General features: G+C 33.5%; 1 protein-coding gene across 1 annotated transcript in view; it reads right to left on the reverse strand.

The window, feature by feature from the left end:
- LOC149801237 (T-box transcription factor TBX15-like) overlaps positions 1-25,693 on the reverse strand; it is a 30,691-nt gene extending 4,998 nt beyond the window's left edge. Inside the window, exons 1-5 of the mRNA XM_089954280.1 lie at positions 25,135-25,693; positions 15,609-15,711; positions 14,915-15,031; positions 13,444-13,600; positions 12,729-12,872 (exon numbers count right to left, since the gene is read on the reverse strand). Of these exons, the coding sequence (XP_089810406.1) occupies positions 12,729-12,872; positions 13,444-13,600; positions 14,915-15,031; positions 15,609-15,711; positions 25,135-25,300 (687 nt within the window). The 5' untranslated portion in view covers positions 25,301-25,693. The remainder of the gene's footprint in view (positions 1-12,728; positions 12,873-13,443; positions 13,601-14,914; positions 15,032-15,608; positions 15,712-25,134) is intronic.
- Between the last annotated feature and the right edge of the window lie 230 nt (positions 25,694-25,923).

A 25,923-nucleotide genomic window follows, 5' to 3' on the forward strand; every position in this document is an offset into this window, starting at 1 on the left:
ATATATATATATATATATATATATATATATATATATATATATATATATATATATATATATAATTTGAGCTTGTTTTCTTCCTACTCCTTGTGGCATAATCCATTTTGGACCCATCAACTTTGCAATATGGTGGAACTGATATTATGGGCCACGCATACAAATATATACGATTCTATGGTAACAGGAAAAGGGACCGCATGTTCTTTAAAGTAAAGAAACTATCGGTTCCAAATGATAATTAGCCATATCTACAATCAGAGATGCAGATTGTGTCTGTGATCATCTAGAATACAAAACCCTTCTCATACAAACACCTGTGTTGTGGCAAATGAGCCATCACTTTATCTCAGACGAACGAAATTGGCTATTGAATTGTATTACAAAGCAATCTTCTAAAACATCTGATCCCGTGTATTTAGTCAGCTGGTCCAAATAGCAAACCCAATATAATAGGAGAACAAATTTAATTTTACAATTTAACATACAAATTGCATAAGTCTTGCAAATTAAGTAAATGTCTCCGTCCATTCCCAATCACAACCTTTGACATGTACTAATTCTTAGAGACCTCTGCCAATCCTTTGGTTTTTCAGAGTAAATTCAATGATATCTGAGCCTCCTGTCGTGGTCATAAGTCCATGCATACAGGGAATTCGAAAGTTGAAACAAAACAGCAGTTGTCATTGGAATAATGACCGAATAAAGCCAGAAAATGCAGCCATAACCATTTTTTTAATAAAAAAAAACTGTATCGAAACCTCTAAAACAACAACAACAATTTTCATCATATCTTTGGATTCAGTTTCTATACTGAAATCCTTGCAAAACTTTCAGTTTGACAACCTGTTACCATCAGAAGTCGTAGAGAGATACGATCTAATTAAAAAATCCGGAAATATAAACATTTTGTATAGCTAGCTGTTCAAACACATTGCTATTAAGAATAAAGACAGATCAGGTAAAACAACCAACGATGCCCTGTAGTCTTCCATTTGTTTTCATTGGATGATTCCACATAATTACTTTAATGGTCAAAATATGGAGGTTTTTGGTTGAACTTACTTTTGAATTATCACTACTTTTAAACACCATATGTTTTGTTCCTATAACACTGGTTCGCGTACTTTGCATCTTTTATAGCGTGAATAGTATAACCTCGCCAATAATTGCAGTAACTCTCACTGATACACGAAATGTGAGGGAAGTGACGTAGAATGGAACTTTTGACTTGCAAAAAGGATGGTTAATAGTGCTCAAGAGTTGCGAAAGATTAGAATTTTTTTTAAATGCGCCTTACTTGTAAGACAGGAAAAAAGTTTTGAAAGTAAGCGGCACATACAAGAATTTTTTTCCATTCCATCAATACACATCTATAGCAATAGACTATTGGCTTAATGCGCAATGACGTAAAACAATGCACTAAATAAGGGAAGTAAGGCACACTGTCATTTTGGACATGGTCACTGTACAGTAACTATTTAGTAGACACAAATTGTACGGAAAAATTGTTTTGCAGATATTGATCCATAAAATTCATCAAAATTGTTCTGAAAAACGTGAAACGTTATAGAAACTGACATGTTCTATCTACTTAGTAAAATGTGTGGATTTAAGCTACACGAATAAGATTTAGGACATCAAACCTATCAGTGTGGTACATCATATATATAGAACGATTGAGAGAGGTGTTGTAGCGTGTGTAGGTCACTCACCCCCCCCCATACCTATGTATACCTCTTGAAGGATGATCCCCAGCCATTGTGTATATCTTACCAATGGCAGTAGAACAGAATTCGTTCGTGTCGAATGTATCGATATCCACATTGTGAGACATAGTTCTTTTCAGTTATATGTAAACTCATTGGGGATACTTTTTGATGATGTGCCGCTAGAGGAGATCTTAAATTTTTTTTATAAAGAATGGGGGTTGGATATCAAAACTGGAAAATCCGTGGTGAACCCATATTTTTGATAATTTAGCTGGTGAGACACTTTCAAGTTTAATTATTTTATGCATATACTAGTAGATGAAATAAATCAATAATATGGCGCATAATTAAAAAATGCAATGCTGAAAAATATAACATTGTTTTTTAAATTATATGGAGCAGTAACACCTTAATATAGCAAATATTGGCCCAATATGTTTTGGTTTTTACTTTTTTCATCTCTTATTTTAGTTACATTGTAAATAATTAAATATGTCTACATTGAATTTTTTGGGAGTATATGTTTTGCGTTTGTTTAGAAGGTTTTACATTCCTAATGATATTAGTAATTATTTACAATTACATTTTTGGAACTTCAATTTTACTCGGCTCTATATAGCCATGATTGTGATGATGTGCTAATAAACCCTTCTCGTACAATCAACTTGTGAAAAATAACATATCAGCAAATAAAAGGTCATGTACTAAGCATGGAACACATTTTGTTCCAATGTTTTCTTTGACAGAAACATGCACAAATTCAGTCATACAGGGGAAGTAGTATGTCGAACCTGAACTTCGAATTTAAAGTTGACAGAGCAATAGTTCAGTTTTCGGATATGCACAAAATATACAGCTTTTTATATGGAGAACATGTTGAAAATGAACGTATTTTATACAGAGGCAATTCTATGATTTTAAAGTTTGCATTGTGATTACAGGATCCGACGCATTAGTAGGCAGCTCTAAGCTGTGTCTCAAAGAGTCACCTTTGACTAACGAAAATTGGGTACAGGTTTATTGGGCGTTGGGTTATTATGCACTTGTATACTGAAGTAACTCAAGGTTTGTGTAAAGTGAGGAAGGCAAGATTCGAGACGTGAAATCAGTATTTGACCGTTTATCGACGCGGGATCGGCACCTGCTGGCATGATAGGATGTTGAGATGATAAAGGTGCTAAACTTCGAACAAATTCGTTAACAGTGCATGGGAAACTCTAACCTGTCACATGTCGAGGATTGCTTCATTCACACGTATTCAGACAAACGGCCAGACTATACTTATTGACACCTAACATTCATCACGCGTTAAACTTTGGAAAGTTCATTTCTATGGCATTTTATATCTCCTCTTGATTTGTTTTTTTCTGATATAAGTCAATATCCAGTACATTAGCTCCGTTATTTTGATGTTTTGTTTAATTTAACACATGATATTGGGCAGTGGCTTTTCAGTCTTATGTTTCTGACTTCAGTGATAGAGGCTTCGGTGATCTTAGGACGATTTTCCTTTGGAAGCCATGAAAAGGCTGTATCAGTGAGAGTCTTCACGAAACATTACTTTCCGCGTGATAAGGCTAACATTTCCTTCTTAGGGGCTATTGGTAATGAGAACAGCCGTCATAGGGTAGGTGGGTGTGGTTTAGCCAAATATTGTTTATAGTAATAAATGGAAATTGCTAGATTATTTAATTTAAAATAATACCCAACCCCAACCCCCCAAACACCCCCCCCCCAAAGAAACAACACCTCCTCACACACAAAAACTGTCAATGGAATGTGCAGGTACACACGGATTTGCGAAAAGGGTATTTATTATAAATCAAAATAAGCAATTTTATAATTTTAAATATCGTGTTGCATAAAGACTAAACAAGACGTAACGAGTGTGACATTTTGCATACACATAGGACCTCACGTACATCGCATGTGGCAATCATCCCGATGCCATGGGAAGGAGGCTGCCATATTGGTTTTCTTCTAGTCGACCCAGTCCCATGACTGAGAATTATTTTACACGGGTGCACATAGCCCGATGGCTATTAAAGTTTCCATATCGAAATTATAGCTGCGGTAGATGCAGATAATAGCGCAGAAAATTCCGAAACGTGTTTCAAATTTGCGCAATCAACCAATTCCATTATTTACATTTCACTTGCATGTCTACTGTCGATTAACCGCATACAGGCATATTCCATAAGTGTTGTTACCGACCCTGAAAATAGGCTCTCTTGAAGAGCTCTTCGGTACAATGAAATCAGAAACCGCGTGTGCGAATTAACAATCCATATTTCCGGCGAGCAACACCCCGTTCTGTAAATAATAATCCACCTAGCTTGATATCTTCCAGTATTGTCAGTCGTTACTTCTTAATACCCGTCTCAAGTTAATAAAAACTACGTCAATTGTGCTATATATCATACATATGCATCATATTTCTCCTGTAAGATATATGAAAAAATGTATATTTTACAAGATGATTGTACCATCAGATCTCTTGATTGTTACGATTGTCACTAATCATGATTTCTAAAGGAAATTAAGCCTAACTTGGTCAGGACCGGCCTTGTGTCGATCGAACCGATTTGGCCACGAGCTCACAGGGGCTCGTTGTGTTAGTATTTTTAAGAATATATCTAAAGGGAGAAATAAATTTTAAAGCGATGGAAGAAAATTTTAAGTTCAATATTATATAAAACTTGTTTAAAATTTTATTTCCAAATGCCGTTCTCACAAGGGGCCCCGCGCGTTAGGAGCATGGGACCCCGTCAAAATGATCTAAATCGGGTCCCGCTTTTGCTAACGTCGTTACTGTACTTGGTCATATGTGGTGAGTTTGACATGTATTTATATATGTCATCGTGTTCGTCTACAGTGAAATCTACATTGTGATAATTAGGCCGAACACACCGATGTCCACTTCGAACTGTACTGTGAAGAAAATATTTTCAGTTAATGTATCGGAAACTGAACACAATGACCAAGCAAAGGTACACCTTTGCGCGGAATACTTTATTCACGCGATATCCAGCTTTATCATGTACAAAAATCCGCTGGCAACTATGTACCCAGACATTGTTTTGTTTTGTACATATTGATTGGCTGCTCCAAGAAACAGCTTCAATACTGGACGCAGTTGCATCATCACGGTTCAACCGTACGTCAGTCTACTATACAGTTCTTTGAGTAAATGTACATGGGAAGGTCATTCAGGATGTACAATAACTATGTTTTGATTGCTGCCAGCAGATTTTTGTAAAATACATTATTGAAAGAAAAGGAAAGCCCCCCCCCCCCCAAGCAATACCAGGGCAGACAGGTAGGCAGGTGGAATGCGCTAAATCGAATTACGAATTACCTATATTTGCATGAATCCTAAGTGTTTATATTTTCTAACCTGGACACCTACTTTTGTTTGTATATCCATCTGAACATTTTAAACTAAATTACAATGGCGAAGGATGACTCGAAACACAGAAATACACCATATTACATTCTTTAGTTCACGTTTAAAGCATGCTACACACCTTTTCTAGGTTTTATATCTCTGATTTCATTGGCAAAGGGTTTCATTTCACCTTAGGAAAAAAAGTGGACAAATTCAAGTACAAAATCGATGATAAAACCATAATTTAAAACTTAATACTTATACTCCAAGCATAAGAAAATACAATAATTATGTAAATTAAAGTTTAAATCATCATCATCATCATCATCATCATCATCATCATCAAGTCCAATGTTAGGTTAAAGAATATCCGGGCACACAATATTAATTGGATTGAAAGAGACTGTTGCACGTTTTATTTCATTTCGGCCCTATAATCTGTATTTCACCGACCTTAATTTGGTAACTATTTTTTTGAAGTCATGTAAAATACCTAAAACTAAGGAAAGATTCGTGAATGCAAAATTAAAAGTAATATTAATGCTAATTGTGTTCTGTACTTTGTGGTAAAAATTAGACTGAGTGGTCAACATATTACTATTATTGTTATTATTATTATTATTAACTTAGTATGTACTTTAAATCACTTTCACATTGGAAAGATTACGTTAATCTCTATTATTTTTTCATTAGGTCGTTTCTTTCTTGACTTAGCGATATACACATGCAATACAAAGCTGACGAAAAGTAACTGACACGAATGAAATAGTTGGAGTTCTTGGAGCACCACGATTTAAAGATTAATTTGCAGTCATCCATAAAGGAAAGAAAATTAATAATTATTTCTTCCCTATTTGACATCTGAAGGCACATAAACCTTTGCTTTATTTCTGTATTGTATATTGTCGCTGTTTTCCTTCATTTACTACTTTGGAACTAATTTCACACCTTTTTTTCTCTCTAAAAGCGAGCCAAATTATACAGATATATAAAATGATGTTGTGTAGTTATAGTTGGATTTATCCCTATTAGGGTGTGTTTTGCTTACTCACAAGAACCAGGATCTACAGCAAATATCCGTTAATCTTTTCTTGAAATTCATTTCTGTTTGAATTTAGTTTATATTTTGGGATTCTGAAATAGAGATCTAATTAATTTTCGTCAGCCTTAAAGATCCAAACGTGGCTTCCAGCAATATCGCTGGAGGTGGTGGGGTGGGGGTGGGGACTAACCACAGACAGAATCCTCGGTCGTGCCCCATGAGCTAAACTTCCGGAAGCTTCAATAACGCTTTTCATCCCTCTCCAATTATTTTCAATATTACTGTTCGCTACACCGTTATCTTTCTGACATATATTGCAATACTTTTATCGTGTACGGAGAGTGTTAATTATGTTGTTAATGTTGTTTGTACTCAGTCCCATTGACCATATTGTGACGATAAAACATGGTTCAACTAAACTCCAACAAGGTCTGATACGTGGATACTGAAATCTCATTTCTGATGGTTTTCCTAAAATTACAAATTGCTACCAGCCCTTTGTAACAAGCATTTATGTTGGTTAAAATCGCTACGGCCGTTCATGTAGTGTGTAATCGATTTTCACTCTTCGAGACTTTTGTGAATCCAGTCAGAAGTGGAGTTTGGTCCTTGAATAACCCTCGTTTTCTGAAATGGAACATGCTTATTTTTTCAAAGCAGACGGTACTAACGAATCTGTAATGGCTGGTATATACGGTAAATCAAGACTGATAAACTTTGCCGTATAACCATTCCTTTATTTTCCTTGCATGTACACGATAAAACAATTTGTCTAATCCTTAGCTTTCTTTTATACTATTGGCTCTTGGTACTGCGTGGCATTCTGTCATTAATGAACCTGTGACCTGTATCGTCCACTTTTAAACTGGTCAAACAACCAAGGTTTAAATCGGTTTACAATTTTAAGAAAGGTTTAAAGGTTTTTATAAGCTCTTTTTGGCTTACAGCCCTTGTTTTACATCATAAAGGTTTGTTTGTTTTATTTCAGAATGTGAAATATTAACTTAAAAGAATGTTCACCTTATCGATTGGCGTAGTAAAAATTGTTTTATCGTGTGTGCTGTCCAGAAGATCGATCCACTTTAAGACTTGTAATCTTTGAGTTAAAACCTTGTAAAGTAAGGTTACTCTATTAATGTATTATGATCCCTGATTCGTTTTCTTTCTTTTTGGGAGTACATAAGCACTGTACAACTATATTCTCAGCCATGCTATAAGTTGTACACTGTTTAATGTTTTCACCCCTCCCCTCCCCTCCCCTCCCTCTAGCACAGATATCACAAGATTACGATGGTAGTGTGAAGATTATTCACTGATATAACCATTTGTTTGTCAGGTTTATGATGGACATTTAAATCCCATTATAATACGGAAAGCAAATATTTGTCCAGACCGGATTAAATGGTGTTAGTCCGTGCGATTAGGCTTATCTCCCACCACAGGGTATCTTGTGGTGAAACTCATTGGCTATGGATGTAAGGAGTGATAATCTGATAGAGTTCCCATTTTATTCACGTTGAATCTTATCTTATACCAAACCACTTGTTATTTCCTGTCACAGGTTTGAAGAAAAGGTGTAGAATTAAGCAAATCTTGAATCCTTAATCATCAATTTTTAAATTGTCGATAGCAAATGCATTATAGCAAATCATAACAATATATGTTGTTGTGGACTTCAGCGATATTCGATAATGGTTAATTAGTATTAGGTTACCGTTTATATGATTAATCACTAACATCATTGAAAGAGGTCTTCATTTATTTTGTGCTGGATTGAATAAACGAGTTTCGTCGTCTGTGCGACATTTTCAATTTAAATATCTTTTAGTTCATTCAACATATTGGTCCAAGCAAGGTATTTAGACGTCCAAAACATGAACAGATGGGACAGAATTACAAAAATGGCATTAAAACAGCAAACAAAAAAACATTTTTTGCATAAAAGTTGTTTCACAGAAAGTTAGTTCCTTTTAGATTCAGTTTCAAATGTTGCATTGCTTCGTTCTCAAAATATGGTAATGGAATAAGACCACAAGGCAAAATGATTAGGCCATAAGACAATGGGATTTAGCCATACGGCAATATGAGTAAGCCATAATGCAATGGTATTATGCCATAAGGCAATATGATAAGACCATAAGGCAATTGAATTAGGCCATAACGCAATGGGATTAAGCCATACAGCAATTGGAGTAGGCCATAAGGCAATGGGATTAAGCCATACGGCAATGGGAGTAGGCCATAATGCAATGGGTTTAAGCCATACAGCAATTGGAGTAGGCCATAAGGCAATGGATTTAAGCCATACGGCAATTGGAGTAGGCCATAAGGCAATGGGTATAAGCCACACGGCAATGGGAGTAGGTCATAAGGCAATTAGGATCATCTTAACTTTATCGAGGATCCTCTTTTATAGAATTAAAAGACTACATCAGCAAGAGACAACATGTAAATGAAATTATTACAAATATAACTTAACGCATGTAAGTAACTAATAAAAAAACGATTATTACGACAAGAAAATTGTGTGACAATTTGTGCGTGTGTGTGTAATAGAGATATATTCATCGTCGTGGTATTACTTTGAACTACTAGGTAGCACATCTTTATAATTCTTTAATAATCCTCTGTGTCATTTTCTTCGTAATCACTTGGAGACAATTCCGTCTTCTCGTTTAGAAACGATCAGCTGATATAGGGAGAAAAACAGACAGATCTACTGGAAAGGTATATCTCTAGCTAGAATATACATAAGATATCCCGTTAAAAATGTTGCTTTTGGAAACCGTCTCCAAATGAACAATTGGAATTGCCCGAGAGATTAATTCGATAAAGATGATAGTTTAAAGATCGATATTGATTCTTTCGGTTTTTCAAGAGAATATTGGATTTTCTATATCTAGCCTCATACCCTATTGGTGCGCAATTAACCTTCGCTCTTATTCGATATATGAAGGAACATAAGGTGAAAAGTCTCTGGCTTGCAGAGGGAGAGTTTTCAAAAGTCAAATTGTAACAAGAAATAATCGAGAACGAACAATGATGGCATCTTGACTCTTTGAATATTAATTTCTGTTAACAACCACAACTGTGACTAATAGTTCCCGTAAATAACGGAGGACCAAATTATTTTAAATCAGAGTTTCTTTTAACCTTCTTTCGAGATTATAGACTCACGGAACCAGTATCAAAATACAAATTCTCTCTACGTATGTACACAAGAGCTACTTTCAAGACATACAAGAAATGTATATCCCGTATTGCAAATGTCGCGTTAACGTGATGCTATACGTGGTTTACAGTCAAAACGTACCCAAACTGAAACGTACTTGAGTCAAGAACTACCAAAAACGAAACTTACCCAAGTTAAAACGTACCCAGACCGAAACGTACCCAAGTTAAAACTTATTCAAGTCAAAACGTGCCCAAGTTAAAACATGACCCACTCTCACTCTAAGCTATGACATAATTTTAGTGTATTGTGTTTGTTTTCTTACAGTGACCAGCCTGATGAGCAATGGAAATCGGCAGATTCATTTCACTATTTTATTTTATAGTCTAGCTTCAAAACACATTGAGAAAAATGTCTTTAAGTTAAGAACTATCGCTTGTATGTCGTGTTTTCCCGTGGAGAATATTCTATCAACTGATCTGAACCATCCATGATGACCACTTCATGTGTTTTAACAAGTAATCAAATGCACACGTTTCATACAATTATTCGAGTCAGTTTTGAGAATTAATTCCATTTTCTATTTCGCAATTGTCATGTATATTTTATTCAATTGTTTGTCTGTTAGTTTTAATATTTTTGTTTTATTACATGCTATTGTAATGTAACATTGTATGCTGGACTTGACCTTAAATAAACAAGACTCATTAGATCATTCTACAAGGTTATTTTCCATTAGGTAATAGTCGTTTTTAGAAAATACTAATTGTGACCTGAGGTCAAGCAGAGAAATATATTATCTTGTGACTGTGAGGGTATTACCAGTCGTGCTTTAACATCTAGCACTTTAAGTTTTATTATGTTGTGACCAGTCTGGGCTGAATTTTATTTTCTTCAAATTATTGAATTAAGTGATTATTTTCTCTGGAAATACAACAGTGCTCTGATACATTTCTTGGATAAAGACATTCATTGGAATCTATACTGAATTCAATCCTGGAATAATATTTCTATGATTCAACAAGAAACTGTTGACACATCAGCACTTCGCAGGCCATAAAAGACACGTCATCGCTTTCAATTTTGGATCTCTTCGGGACTTGAACTGAGGTTTATTCTAGGGAAATAAATTGTTTGTTAAATTTTCCAAAGCTTGTTTTCTTCACTCTTTTCTCTTGCTTATTTTAAGAGCATAGCTCGTAACACAATAGAAACATATATGTATACATCTGATGACTAAAAGCTTACTTCTGACATTTTATAAATGAAAAAATAATAATAATAATTTCCATTGCGTCTTTATTTGCGTTGCGTTCCATTTTCACATTTAGTCTTTCATTTTATTTCCATTGCGTTCCATAATTTCCATTGATCGTGATCAAAAAGTGCCGAAAATGCCAAGAACCGAGGCACCATAAATTTTACTGGATTGAGTTGATTTTTTCGTGTGAGTCAGCATATATTTCCAGTTCACTTGTCCGTATGCGATATATTTGATTATTGTAATAATTGCATTTTATAGGGCTTCCATGCAAACAGATGCAAGATCATATAAAGCAAGAAAATTGTCGGCCACCGACCTTTTTATGACAATTAACATCTCTGCCGAACATTACATTATATTTGGGTGGATTGGAGGTGTTGAAGTTTTCAAGTTCAGTTGAACTGATTAACCTAAAAGTTTGTAGGAATACACGACTTTTAATACAGCTAAATATTTTATTATACTCCTTAAAGTAATTAGTATTTAACAAAAAGAATTAAAGTATTACTGATGAATTAAGCTGGTATGACTAAAATAAGCCTTCAAACATGGTTAAGATCGGTTAGTAGAATTTTCTCCATTGGAAAATACAACATAAATACATTTAAATGATACTTCTTAACTTAAACGTGTATTTCTTCATGTGAGTTGGAGCTAGATCATAAGTTAAAACAGTTCCACTGCGTCTGCCGATTTCCAATGCTCAGCAGGTCGGTCACTGTCATATGAAGCACAATACACTAAAATTATATCACTATTTAATAACTAGTGTGGGTCGTGTTTTAATTTGGGTACGTTTTGACATGAGTACGTTTTGACTTAGGTACGTTTCGATCCGGGTACGTTTTGACCTGTTCCCATGTACGTTAATATAGGGAAATATGATTTTATTTCAAATTACGGGTCTGTAAATATGGTAGTTCATCAAATTGAGACGAAACTTGTTCTACAGTAATAAATATTAGATAGCATTTTTTTTCGTTGTCAAATGCCAGTTTATAAACTTTCTCTTGTTTAATGATTTCTAATAACTCCTGTTCCCTAGGTATGCTAAAATATCTTATTAATGTTTGTAAACATTGACGCAACTAGTGCAGTCGGTTGACCTGTTATACTATATATCAGTATTATTCAACGCATTTGTCTGACACCCACAATGCTAGTACTGGGTGACCTTTTCTTTTTAGAACCAACATGGAGCCAGCGTATATGGATTTAATCTAATATTCATGGCGATATGTCAACAATCGCGCAGTTTATGACGTCCATGCACATTTTTGTTCAACATCGTAGAGTAGTGCTAAAAGATAACAAGTGTTGTTGTAATCGCCATGATGTCAAGTGCATCTCTTTCGAGCCAAGACGACTGGCGTCACTCGACGTTCTGTCGCTGTGAAGAAGCTTCTTGACTTTTTGATGTCGCAGCATCTATCTAGGGTGTTGACATCAAGTATATGACACTACCTTATCACTATGTGGCGGAGTCAATCGTCTGTGTGTACATATTATGGGCTAGTCAGCCAGCCTCAATCACGAACAGCATCTAATAAGGTGATCAGTATACTGCTAATATTTGATAGTAATATCGTGTGACAGACATACACACACTTGATATAGATAGATAGATCGATCGATAGATAGATAGATAGATAGATAGATAGATAGACAGATAGATAGATAGATAGATAGATAGATAGATAGATAGATAGATAGATAGATAGAAAGACAGGATGGTAGACATATAGGTAAGCAGGTGGGTAGGCAGATAGATGAAAAGATAAAAGGGATGGCAGGAACACCAATATTCCAGGTCTGTTCAACAAATGTTGTTCCACTTCTGCTGAAAGATGAATATTATAAATTTTTCACGCTCCTGAAGTGCAGAGAGAAAAAGGGACTGAGTTTGAATATTATAGTTGTGAAAGCGTTCTTAAAATTTGTTAGCATCAGTGAAACAAAGTCGTGTAAATTTATTCAGAAAGCAAGAATAATTTGTGGCTGATGTTTTGGTAATTTTACAGCCATCAGTTAAAATACATTTTTAAAATTAAGGTTTCGTTAATTTTTCCACTTGAGTTATAATTTTGTGCACAAGTAATTGAATGTCGACGTGGCCACTATGTATGTTTAAACATGTATTAGATTACACCCACCTCTTGATTCTGGTAGGCTGTGACTGCAATAAAGGACGTCTGTGGAAACAACGTAATTATACGAGTCAGTGGACGTGACTGGTCGTCCTGAACTTCTTCAATATGGATCCGTGGTTGAAATTTTTGCATGGACACCAAAGCGATCTGAAACAGTACACGTACCATGCTTTTAATGATAGTAATCGAAGGCCTCTCAAACCGAGCGAATAACCTTAGGAGAGTTCTATATATGGCATGCTTTTTATACCTAGAAGCTCTCTGGTGCAATAAGTGCTTTTAGGTAACTTTGCCAGCATCTGTATACATTTCTCTTTGTATCAAATATAAAGTGATTAAGCAAAGTAAAGTATTATATATGTTCTTTCAAAAAGAAGTATCTGACATTAAATACTGCAAATTAATTTAAATTCAGGAAAATAATTCATGAACCAAAACAGTTGGATGATGAATTTGAGACTTGTAGATGGAATGAATCATATTGGAGAGAGGTTTGTTCATTTGTTTAATCAAGTCCATCTAAAAATAAGAATCCATAGTTCTTCAGAGTATTTGTAAAAAAAAATGGAAGAGAAATGATTAAGATATAATAAAATTACCGATTTAATGTTCATATCCGACTAAACATAATAAATATTTCAGTCAGTTCGTCATCACCATCAGAGAGAGAGAGAGAGAGAGAGAGAGAGAGAGAGAGAGTGATGGTAGGGGTGATTACCTGTCCGGGCTTTGGTAAATCTGTATTAGTGAGTTTGATTTTCTCGAAAGAGACAACTTGATTTGACAAATATCCTCCGTCCATCGGTGAGTCAGGATGCTGATATGTCTGATTTGGCGGTAATGCTTCCCCGTTTCCAGAAACCATCCATTTAGAGCTGGAATAAAAGATACATTCACATGTAAAAGAAAACACACACATATAAATGTGCATAGACACTTAAGATAACCTTATTTTATGTACTTGTCGCACGGGTGTTTGATAAAGTTGTTGAGACCGAAATAGATTAGAACTCTGTGGTCTTAAGCTAAGTAAAAGAGAGAAGCAAAACCAAAAAGCTTAATAAAATCGATAAATAATTTAACTCCTTAGATTACAAAGTGAAAGTTTAAAGGAACTTAGATCATTGTGAATTAAATTCCAAACGATCCTACTACAAGTCCAAAAACATAGAATATTCCGAATGAATTTAAAGTCTTGAATTTGCTGATGTAAATAATAGTCTTGATGTTTCGCAATGATATATTCCAGAAGAACTTTAAATGAATTCATAATAATTCAAAAGTAGTGCTTTAGTCAAAAATATAAATGAACACTTTGCAATTCCAAAGAATAATTTAAATAAATGAATCATCTCAAATTATATTTGAACACAACTAAAAGCTCAAATCATAGATTCCCCAAAACTGATATTAAGATAGGAATGAAAACTTTGCTGACAAAAATCTAAGTATATACATCTATACTTGATCTATGTTACACTAGCATTAAAAAACAAGAACAAAACAAACTCAATAATCTTTACGAAATATTACTCCAAACTGTAAACCAGTTCACTTACAGAACCTTCTAAAGTCATAATCAAGGCTAGGTCTTGAGCTCACATTTATATGAATAACCTATGTATGGCTTACAAACAAGACAAAAAAATAGGTGCACGCTAAAATGCTATCCTCAATCAGGATAAAGGACAAGCACACAATATAAATTGAATATACACAATAAGTGATGAGACTAAGATATGCGATCTATGTCCATTACACACTTGCATGTGTAGTGTTTTGTTTTGAATTTTTTAAATAATCAGTGGTCCTGTATGAAAAATGGATATAATATTGTTATAAGTATACCAAAGCCTAACCAGGAAGCCAAATTCATGGATGAGTAACACTTTTCGTTTACATTCACAATTAAGGATTTTGCTTTATAGTAATGATGTGTAATACACTTTCAGGTTTTTCTGCAAATAATGAATATTCAGTCATGTTTTACTAAACCATTAATTTCATTTATTTTGCACAAGAATTAAAATTATACGAATTTGACAAAGCAGTAAATGATGTCTTCAATAAACATTGTATTGCTTCGAGATTGTTTGCATATTAATAATATGTTTTTTCAGTTTCTTAAAATCTATGCGGCATGATTTATTCACTTTTTTTCAGATAGTAATATAAGCAAAACTACAAACCTGTGATAGACGTATCTATATTTATTTCTGTCCACAGATAGGAAGTCTAGATACAGGCGGTACTTGGATGATGCATTTAAACCCTTCACTCTCAGACGAATGGCAGGGAACATACGCCTAAAAAAAATGGTGTAGTTCTCTAACTGCGTATAATGATAGAATTACTGTTACTGTACGCCTGTCAACCCACCCTTAGTGTAATGCATGTACGCCTGTCAACCCACCCTTAGTGTAATGCATGTACGCCTGTTACCTCACTGTTAGTTTAATGCATATAACGACAGAATTAGTATTAATGCACACTTGTCAGCTCATTAGTGGTATAGTGCACATTAAGGTTATGTTGTAAATTAAAACAAAAATATATATTTTATAAGAATTCATTAAGATATAAAATATAGTTATCGTTTCTGATTATTATTGAATCATGCATTACATACAGAAGATTGAAAACATTAATATGATGCCAGAAACGTGTCTAAAAATGCTTGCCATTAAATTACACTATTAATTAAATTAATTATTTTTTTTATTAATTGTGAAAATCTACATCTACAGAGTGTTAACTTGTTTAAGCTCAAAGTTTCCAAACTACTTACACTTATACTGTAATTCAGCTGATTGCAGGCCAAGTAATGTTTTCATATCTCATTAGTTTTATTGCATACGTTCTTCAAATTGATATATTTCTTACCTTCCCGTCTTAGTGATAATCATTTCCGTACCGAGCCTGTGAAAAGAGTCCCAAAGCTCATTTTGGCAAAGTTCAATTATGATCTCCTGTCCGAGATGATCATCTGAAGAAAAAAAAGCGAAATAGGCGAACGAGTGTTAATGAAAAGTTATTTTCTTATCATTTAATGTTTTAATAGACTGTTAATAAATGCACTAAATGACCTAGGAGTGATCGCTTTGTCGAGAGATAAGTATTTTAAAAGCAAAAGCTGAGAAACGTACAATTTAAATTAAGAGTTTTTGAAATGTATTACATGCTTAGGTTAATAAAGATAGATTTATTAAAAATGTACATATAACATTTAAATGTTTATCTAAAATCTGAAATATCATAAAATTAGATAATGAATGTTTCAATAAAAAATTGACTTAATTACATAATAACTAAATGAAAAACTTACATTTTATGTTGAGAATTTAAATAAAAAATATATTGTTAGAAGACAATCGATTATACGTTAAGGAGTGGTTGGGCGAACTCATTATTTACCAAAACGTTAAAAAATCCAAACTGAGAATATTCAAATATCTTCCTCATATTATGTAAGGAATAAAACATAAATTAATAACTATTTTTTTGTGTATCTTTTTATAAAAAAAATAATTGCCTTTTGCATGGCAATTTTTAACATCTTATGTCACAAGGGCAGAATATAGAAATTTCAGTTTGTGTATTCCTTGTATATAAGAATATTGCGCTATTGCCTTTGCAAAGGAGTACCCTCCACTCGCATATAAATGGAGCCAAACTGAAAACTTCATATTGCGATGTCAGATCTATGTCCATGTAGTATATTACCGGAGTAATTATTATAACAAACAATATACCAAAGGAAAGCTTTTTTCGTGAATAATAATAATAATAATAATAATGATAACAGATTTCTAAATATACATTTTACTTTGAAATAATATAACGCTAATATAGAGTGCACTTGCTTTGTTATATAAGCAGCGCATGTATCAATTATTCATTGTTAGTGGGGGCGTGGTCTCCGAAGATACATGAATGCGAATTACGCTGGTATAAAAACCCGCATTTATACTAAAATGGCCTTTCATATCGGATCTAACCGAGATAAAGCAAAGATTGTTTTGTAGAGTTCAACATATATCATTGTGAAATATGCGTTTAGATATAAAATTGGCGATTATGTCGTTCATCGTCAGACAGAAAAGTGTTCATTTTTATTGTTGAATCTGGAACTAGCTATTACTGCTGCTGCTAATAATACTAACTACTACTGCCACTACTACTATAACATTCGAAAGAGAAAAGGAAACTCTAAAGAGTAACATCACTTGATATTTACTGTAATGTATTGATCATTTGAAAATAGCATTTTACCAAAGTATAAAGTAGACTTTTTGTTAGCATTTCACCTTTGCATAAAATACTCCAACTATTAGTATTTTCACCACAGTATAAAATACTCCGACTATAATTATGTAGTCTGGCTGTTATTATTTCACCAGAGTATAAAAGTACTCCGACTATTAGTATTTCACCTGAGTATAAAGTACTCCAACTATTAGTATTTCACCTGGGTATAAAGTACTCCAACTATTAGTATTTAATCTGAGTATAAAGTGTTCTGATTATTAGTATTTAACTAGAATATAAAGTAGTCCGACTATTAGTATTTCACCCGAGTATAAAGTACTCCGACTATTAGTATTCCACCCGAGTATAAAGTAGTCCGACTATTAGTATTTCACCTGAGTATAAAGTAATCTGACTATTAGTGCATTATATACTAGGATGACAAATGAAAGAGGACTATAAAACATCACATGACAATGTACAAAATAACAAAAAAACAGAATAAAACAATGTACAAAATAACATACAAACAGAATAAAGCAATGTACAAAATAACATACAAAAAGAATAAAACAATGTACAAAATAACATACAAACAGAATAAAACAATGTACAAAATAACATACAAACAGAATAAAACAATGTACAAAATAGCATACAGAATAAAACAATGTACAAAATAACATACAAACATAATAAAACAATGTACAAAATAACATAAAAAACAGAATAAATAATTGGAACCTTCACATCTAAACGTCTTTAAAGTTATTTGTAATACATGAATAAAAAAATTACCGTTACACGTATAATGTTCTTACAAAGCGAATCATTTTTGCCAATTTCACTATAAAACGAATGAAGGTTGAGTTGTTCAGTGTTATAAACTATAATGGACATATATGTCATTTCTTACTAGTATTCACTGAGTAATGTTTACACAACAAAAGTCATCAACACTTTATCTAACAAAGGAAATTGATCTGAATAAAATATTCAATCATCTTTTATTTTTATTAAATCTGAGAATAAAGAATTTGTGAGGATTACGCAGGCTCTATCACGTTCTCCCAAAAATAGATACCGTCTGTACTTGTTTATAAATCGAGTCAAACTGCAAACAACAAAGATCCAGATCTGCCTTAGCATAATTCAGGTGCAAATTAGGATTATTTGTATTGATTAGTCGTAACAAAACTGCACAGATCCAGATCTGTCAGCGCATTATCCGACGGCAGATCTGGGTCTGTGCAATTTACAGTTTGGTTCGTATTATAAGCAAATATATACGGTAGTAATAAGGAAGAATAATTTCTTTCATTATTTCCTAAGCTTGAATCTGCTGAAAAAGCCCGATAACTGAGAAGTGCCAAAGTTATAATAAAAAAAATCGTGTCATTTAAGGAATCACTTGATTCTTTCTTGCTTACTTTTAATTTTCACTGTAAAAAAGTCTTATGTAGGTATAAGGGTTATATAGATTTTCATTTTCCTGACATAACGCTTTATCTTTTCATACTGTCATGAGACAAATGGGAGATTTGGTTAGTTTAAATGCCTGAAGTTTAAATTTGAAGAATATGGTATGAAATGAAATTGAATACAATACAGCATTGATCAACAATTTCTTTATAAAATGCTCTCTACTTTGAAATATCTCTTTGGAGATATTTTCTTCATATTTAAAACTACGAAATTATAAATACTAAATATCCATTTTTTATTAAAAAGCCCCTCTATAATAAAATCGTATTCAAGCTGTAACTCAAAAACATTTAAATCTTTCAAGCAAATATTCTTTATGTTTGTAGTATAATGTTAACCATTTCCCATACAGTACACAAGATGATTCAAATTGATATCAATTAGTGTATTAGTGTAGTTTTTTCGATAGGTTGGATCCAAGTGCAGTTTTTGTTAAATATTTCTCATAGATATTGACATACCTCTAACTGTGGACCAAAACAACAACAACAAACACATAGACTGTGCAGATTTTATTATACATCGAATGATGCCAAATTATGAAATGGTCGTAAAGAAACACACACAGTGTAATTAGAGTAGATGCGGCCCTAACCTCACGTGTTTTTGTGGGATTTATTTAGTATAATTTTAATAAATTTACATGATTTTTTTAATACATATTTCCTAATTCATTACTCAACGATGTTTAAAATTAATTTAATTAATACTTTTGAAAAATCGGACCCTAAGAACAGTGAATGATTGAAAATGTAATTCTTTTGTTGCATGGGTGGTGGAATTAACTTGAAAAAACAACTTGAAGAACCTGAATTTAACAGTAACTTTTAAGATGATCGTGTATCGGCAAAATAAAACTGAAACCCTGTAATGGTGCAAATTGGCTTTACTGTCCGTGATTTCAAATATGGACATAGAAGCAAGAAAATAATATAATTTTAACAAAATTAAAAAAAATCCAATGTTTTTGTCAATCAAAGAAATCATTCCAAAATGAAATCATCACAAACAACAGTGGTTCTGATCTGACGGTTACCCGTATACAGCACAGTCATTATTTAAGACCAAGCAATGGTGACGTGCTAACTTATGTCCAGCACTGCGTGTAGAGGTAATGTGTCCTCAGACTTGCAATACCAAAATCTGATTCCAGGCCAACGGCACAGTAACATACTTGACGAAAGAACTATGAAACTAACGAAAACACGCAAGGATTTGAGAAAGTAAGCTTTGTCAAGCCATGATGTTGCCAGCCAGACTTGTAGCAAAATGCATGTCAGCTCTGCTGATTGTATTTCGGGCAGGAGGACTATTCCAGAGTTATTAAGACTTTATTTACTATTCAAATTAAATCATTAATTAAATTTTGCATTAGCAGTGAATTACAGCAACTTGATCACTTTGTTAGTGCTCTTATATTATCGTTTTTATTGTAAACTTATAAATTGTCTTGAAAATATTACAATCACACTATAACATTATCTCAGGGAAGAAGATGCATTTATGTTGTGTTGTGTAAAAACCTGCAACATTACAAAATTGAAAGTACGACTTTACGTCATGTGACTTTTTGTTATACATGTCACTCATAATATAGAGAATTCAAATTGTGACTTTTTGCCCACTGACTTTCTGCACGTGACGTTTTGTCTTTGACTTCTTGACCTGTGACTTTCTGTGCTACATTCTAACTGCATATGTGGATAAAACACAATTTTCTGGAATATAATTTTACATTAACGGAAAAATAAATTCTGAAGGTTCATTTAATAGCTACGGATCCCACGTCCATGCAAAAAAAGAACTCACTGATCAAATACAAAATCAAGGATCCAGATTCTTGGTTCCAAGTAATGAAAAAGTCATTCTTTATACAATGAGGTATTGTCTGGTCGACCAACAACCCCAATTTCACTAAACTTCTAACATGTTCTCCTCAGATTGATGTTTTACATTAGCTTTCGTAAAAGATTTCAGACAATATCAATATTTTTATTAGCGGTAGTAATAGTTGCAAGGATCCAATATCACTTTGTAGTTTCAAATTTATCGCATGGAATTCTTTCTATTCTTGAGATTGGATTTGGGTAATTCCTCACATTCGAAGAAATCATCAAAATGTCCTCATAGGTAAGAAGTCGCAAATTGGGAGGATCTGACGTAAAGACGAGCAAATGTTATGGTAATTGTTTAAATCAATTAAATGTTTTGCACGTTTCATGTTTATCCAGTTCCTGAAAATGGCTTAAAATTAAGGAATAACGAGAATCCATCAACTGGAACCTGCATGATAAAACAATATTTTGGATTGATAAACGTGTCTGTGTTAAAGGATTAACAATTAGTGTGTAATAATGAGTGAACTTTCTTAGTTCATTTATTCTAGAAATAAATAACACAGCATCGAGTCACGTCGGGAAAATAACACATTGTTTTGTTGCAAATATACTGTGTTAACTTAGTTTTGGGCATGCGAGACGTAGCACACTTTCACATTTAAAGCAATCCACAATCTGCATCTAATCAGAATATAATAGGTTATTTATGTGAAGTGGTTGTCGGTTTGTTTGTTGCTGCGACCGTATATTGACAACCAACAGGACCTCCCGACCCTCAGGCTTATGATGTGATTTCTTCTGATGACCTTTCGCGACCTTACTAAGAACCCTCAACATCCCCTTCCCCACAGCTTATCAGGGTCGCGACAAAACGTTGAATCATATGGTACTTTGTTCTGTAACATAAGCTGAACGACGATTATAATGTTTAAAACATTTTTCTTCAAAATATTGTAACTTATATTTCATTCCATCATACAGAAAAATATTACCAGTTTTTATCATGATTTTAGTAAGGCATCGCTTTATAAACCGTACGGAAATCTTCTCACCATTTTGTTTTACCCGTGTAAATATTCTCTATTTACGTTAATTCGTCTTCCTATTATTTCCCGTTCAATATCCAGGTATAACGTTTTCACAGCATATTTTCTTTGCTACCTTCTCCGCGCATAGCTTTACCGGGATATACTAGTAGTACATATTGTAATATCTGATCTTAGATGGCATTGTTTTTCTCTATGGATTGTTAACGTACTTTATTTGTGGAATTAGATCATATGAATTCGGTACAACAAACGAAAAGTAAATATGTAATTACGCAGATCACCCAATGCTTGATTTTTTAATAAACATGTGCTATTTTGACCTCAGTAATAAACAGTCATGAAGTTCACATATTCAGAGACTAGTCTTCACCATATTTCTTCCTCATTATGAAACTTCTTATTTTTGTTTTGCTTAGGTACTGTAGGCTTCGCCTGTCATTCAAATGTCATGTACATAGTTCAGGTTTTCTATGGCGCTACGTGTTTTGTTTAAAATATGAAAGTTGTTGCTTGACTACGAAGATATTGATGTGCACGACACGTAGGGCAAGTGCTCATTAACGGTACTGTAACCAAGTATTATGTCTGTCTGTCTCTCTGGACACAAAAATTGGTAAATAATTTATTTTATTTATGTAAGCGGTTGTCAAATTTCGGAACAACACGAACCAGTACATGTGTGCATCAGGTTCAGAGAGAATGGACGAGCTAGTAATGCATACATGTATGCAATCAAGTTCAGAGAGAAATGACAAGCCAGTAATGCATATATGTACGCATGAAGTTCAGAGAGAATGGCATGATGCACTGCATAAATTAAAAATCAATATGGCAAACTTACACTAGTCATCCTTTTCTATGATAAATAGAAGAAACCCTTTGTACGTCTTTATTGTTTTATTTGAAGGAATATTTAATCACCAAAGGTAAACATATTCATGTTTAAATAAGAACTTATTGTACTTGTTTAGTTTTCTTTCATTTGCTTTAATCAAAGCTGTGCAGTCCTTACTGCGTTTTTTAAATTGGGAAATTTGCGTATTTAGACAATTCATTTTACATGTACTATCGACCGAATGTTCTGCACAAAAATATTTATAAATATATCTTTAATAATTTGTAAAAAATAAATAAACTAAGATTCTTCGGAAGTTAAGCTGATTGAAATATATATAAGTTGCACTGTGACTGGTACTTGTAGCGTAATAGATTCGAAGAACTTAACAAACAACCACCAGTGTTCACCAGCTACAAATTGCTCAATAAATCATGAACACAGGTCATATTTGATTTATTCAGAAGGATTTTAAATCGAATATCTTTCTATATCTTTAAGTGTAAATACTCCAATGTTTCTGCTAAATGCTTGAAAATGTTGAATTGAATTTTGTGAATTACACACACACACACACACACACACACACACACACACACACATATATATATATATATATATATATATATATATATATATATATATATATATCAATGTTGTTATTACGATCTTAAAATTCTGAGAGCACGAGCTCATTCGTTTGTTTAGACAGGTTTCTGTTCTGCAAACATTGCGCACTATTAACTTTAAAAATAGTAACTTTTCATACTGGAGACCAACTTACGAACACAGTTTGTCGATTTTGGGCCAGATAAATATTCATTTTAATGTGACAAATATATATCAGTTTTTAAATTTCAAACATTTATGGACAAAACATGATGTGGATACCATTTCAAACCTGATGCAGCAAAGTAAAATGTTATTATCGATGACGGGACCAATTGGTGTGCTTTTGAAATATAACTAGATGTCCGGGTATAAACCCAGAACAGCCAAGTTGACTAAATTGTTTGTCATTTTAATTTACAGAAACTTTTTTGCATCGTAATATTGTATTGTATGCTATAAAAGCTGAACAAGAAAAAATTACTCTAACATTTATCTGACGTACCTTTATATCCTTTATTCTCCCATAAAGAAATCATTGTGTTGTGAGTCTTACTTTGCATTGCACTAAATATTTAATTTTACGGGTATGTTAAATACAACAAATCGTCAAGGCTTAAGGCATTGCGTCATTTTCCGTGCCGAAACATACAATCCTGTTTTGGGCATTGCAGAAAATGTATTTTCACTATTCAGACGGAAATGATGCCATTTAAAATATGTTGTATATAAATTTCAGTGTACAATTGTGGTGTAGATCTTATATATTTAACGAGTTCCACTAAAGACCACGTCTGGCGTAAATGTTATATGATGAACTTGAGTTCCGCCAAACACATTGTATTTAGTGTATATGTTATACCGTTTAACAGGGATTCCCCAGAACACCATGTCTCTGGCGTATATGTCATATATTAATAGGTCTCCGCAGAAGATCATGTCTCTATTGTAGATATTATAACGGTATATTTAACAGGAGTTCTGCACAGCAACATGTCTCTAGTATAGATGTTATATATTTAACAGGGTTCCGCAGAACATCATGTCTCAAGTGCAGCTGTTTTATGTTCAACAATGGTTCCGCGCAATACAATGTCCAAAATGTAAATGTTATATATTTAACAGGAGTTCGCGGAACATATTTCGGTTTATGCTAATCGCCTTTCTGTTGGTTACTACAACGTGTAGTACGGGCTTGAACAAAAGTTTGGATTTTGAGTTGCTACCGCCAATGACGACAATATCGTTATTGTCTCACAACCTTCTGCCAGAAATGATACATAAAATAATTAACCTTGTCTTATCCTTGTTTTAGTTTTCTATGAAGGCAGTTGTCACTATTGGTTCTCTTTGCTTTGAAAATTCTGCGAGGTTTTTCCATCTTCGGATATGCATCGAATTCATTATTTCGTTATTTCACGAATGGAATTCGAATGATGATTTTTTTAAAAACTGTAACTTCATTCCTAACGGCTGAGTATATTTTATGATAGATATAGGTTTTTACAGTAGTTTTAATTTATTTATTTTTATACCTTATTTTTTATCTTTATTAAAAACATTTTGGAGTGGTGTGGGGGTGGGGAGCGCTATCCATGTTTAAACAAAACGATGTTTAAAAAACATACCAATAAATCTTCAATATCAATAGATATATGCATTTGTTCCACATATACATAATGGAATACATGAAGTTTTGTACTGAGTCGAGCATTATGTTATTTTAAATAATTTTTAAGTCATTGTTAAATACGTCACTTTGGTCAAATACAGTAGTGACTAAAATAATCTGATAACAAATGTAGAAATGCAAAGATTTTACACATCTCCGCTTTGATACGTTTACAGAAATATATTAAAGTATTAAAGTTCCGAAATCATTGTAAATACTTTACAGTAGCTAAAAAACAATCGTGCTACTTGAAATGAGCATGAAAATAAAGTTCACAAGGTGTCTTACAAACTTGATTGTCTTTCGATACCTTGCTGTGCTTCAACGGACTTCCATTGATGCTTTTATATCTATTCCATTTTACTCATGTGTGTAGAGAAGGGCTCATAATAATTAGATATTACGGGGCAATGGCTTAATTAGAACAAAAACTCCGCAAATTGTTTCGAAGTCTCACGGTCCTTTGATGTAATTCGTGGTAAAATATCGAAAAATCTAATTAAATAAGGGTTGCCAGAAACATATTTTTCTTGATTGCAAAGACTGTCACATTTACCTCCTTCCATCAGATTTATGTTAGGGTAAAGTACGCTGTTAAATGTTTTTACACGAGCATTCCAAATAGTGGTTAATGTCGGTAAAGCAAAGAGAGAGAGAGAGAGAGAGAGAATACCGTATATGGTATGGACGAAACTATGGCAACAAGGCGGCCCCTCCCCTAGGTACGAGCAAATGGATCCAGTCTCCTGTACACAAGGTTTGAATGCAGCAGGTTCCCCTTTCCCAAGTAGAGAATCCACAGAAAACGCACGAGCGCGTTCACTCAATGTCGTCTGCATTGTCGTCTAGAAATATGTCTTCCTTGTGTAAGTATATCTTGGTTTGAAAAGTATAACCGTTTTACATCTACTGACTGAAAATGGCATTTATTTCTTTTGGTGTAAGTAATAATATTAGTCCTAGAAGAAATTTCAGATGTTCCAAATTTACGCTTTTTTTTTTTGCAGTCTTTTTGTCTTTCACATCTAGCATCAAAGCGGTGCGGCAATACCAAAACTTTGATAACTATTTTTTACGGTCCATCCACATTTTGCACTTTGTTTCTTGACTGGACACAGCTTGGGCAAATATACCCTATAGGACTGATGTAGAACTTACAGACGATCCCTCTTTCATTCCCATGTACTCTCACGCTGCGTGTACAGGCATCATAGGACTGTGATAAGGCATACTGTCTCGTTCTCATCGTCCCATCAGTGATAATTGTTTATCTGTCGGACAGGAGGGATTTATCACAACCGCTTGACACCTTGATATTATAGCAGGACTAAATCGACAATTTAAATATAATACGTTTGAATAAGTTCAACAGGAAATTCTTTTCTTTACAAAATTCATTAAAAACTATGTTTACCCATAGCAAAAAGTGTACAAATATATAAACGAATTTTTTATTTTTTTT

The sequence above is a fragment of the Sinohyriopsis cumingii genome, chromosome 4 (genome assembly GCF_028554795.1).
Source record: "Sinohyriopsis cumingii isolate HCF-2022 chromosome 4, ASM2855479v2, whole genome shotgun sequence".
NCBI classification, from domain to species: Eukaryota; Metazoa; Mollusca; class Bivalvia; order Unionida; family Unionidae; genus Sinohyriopsis; species Sinohyriopsis cumingii.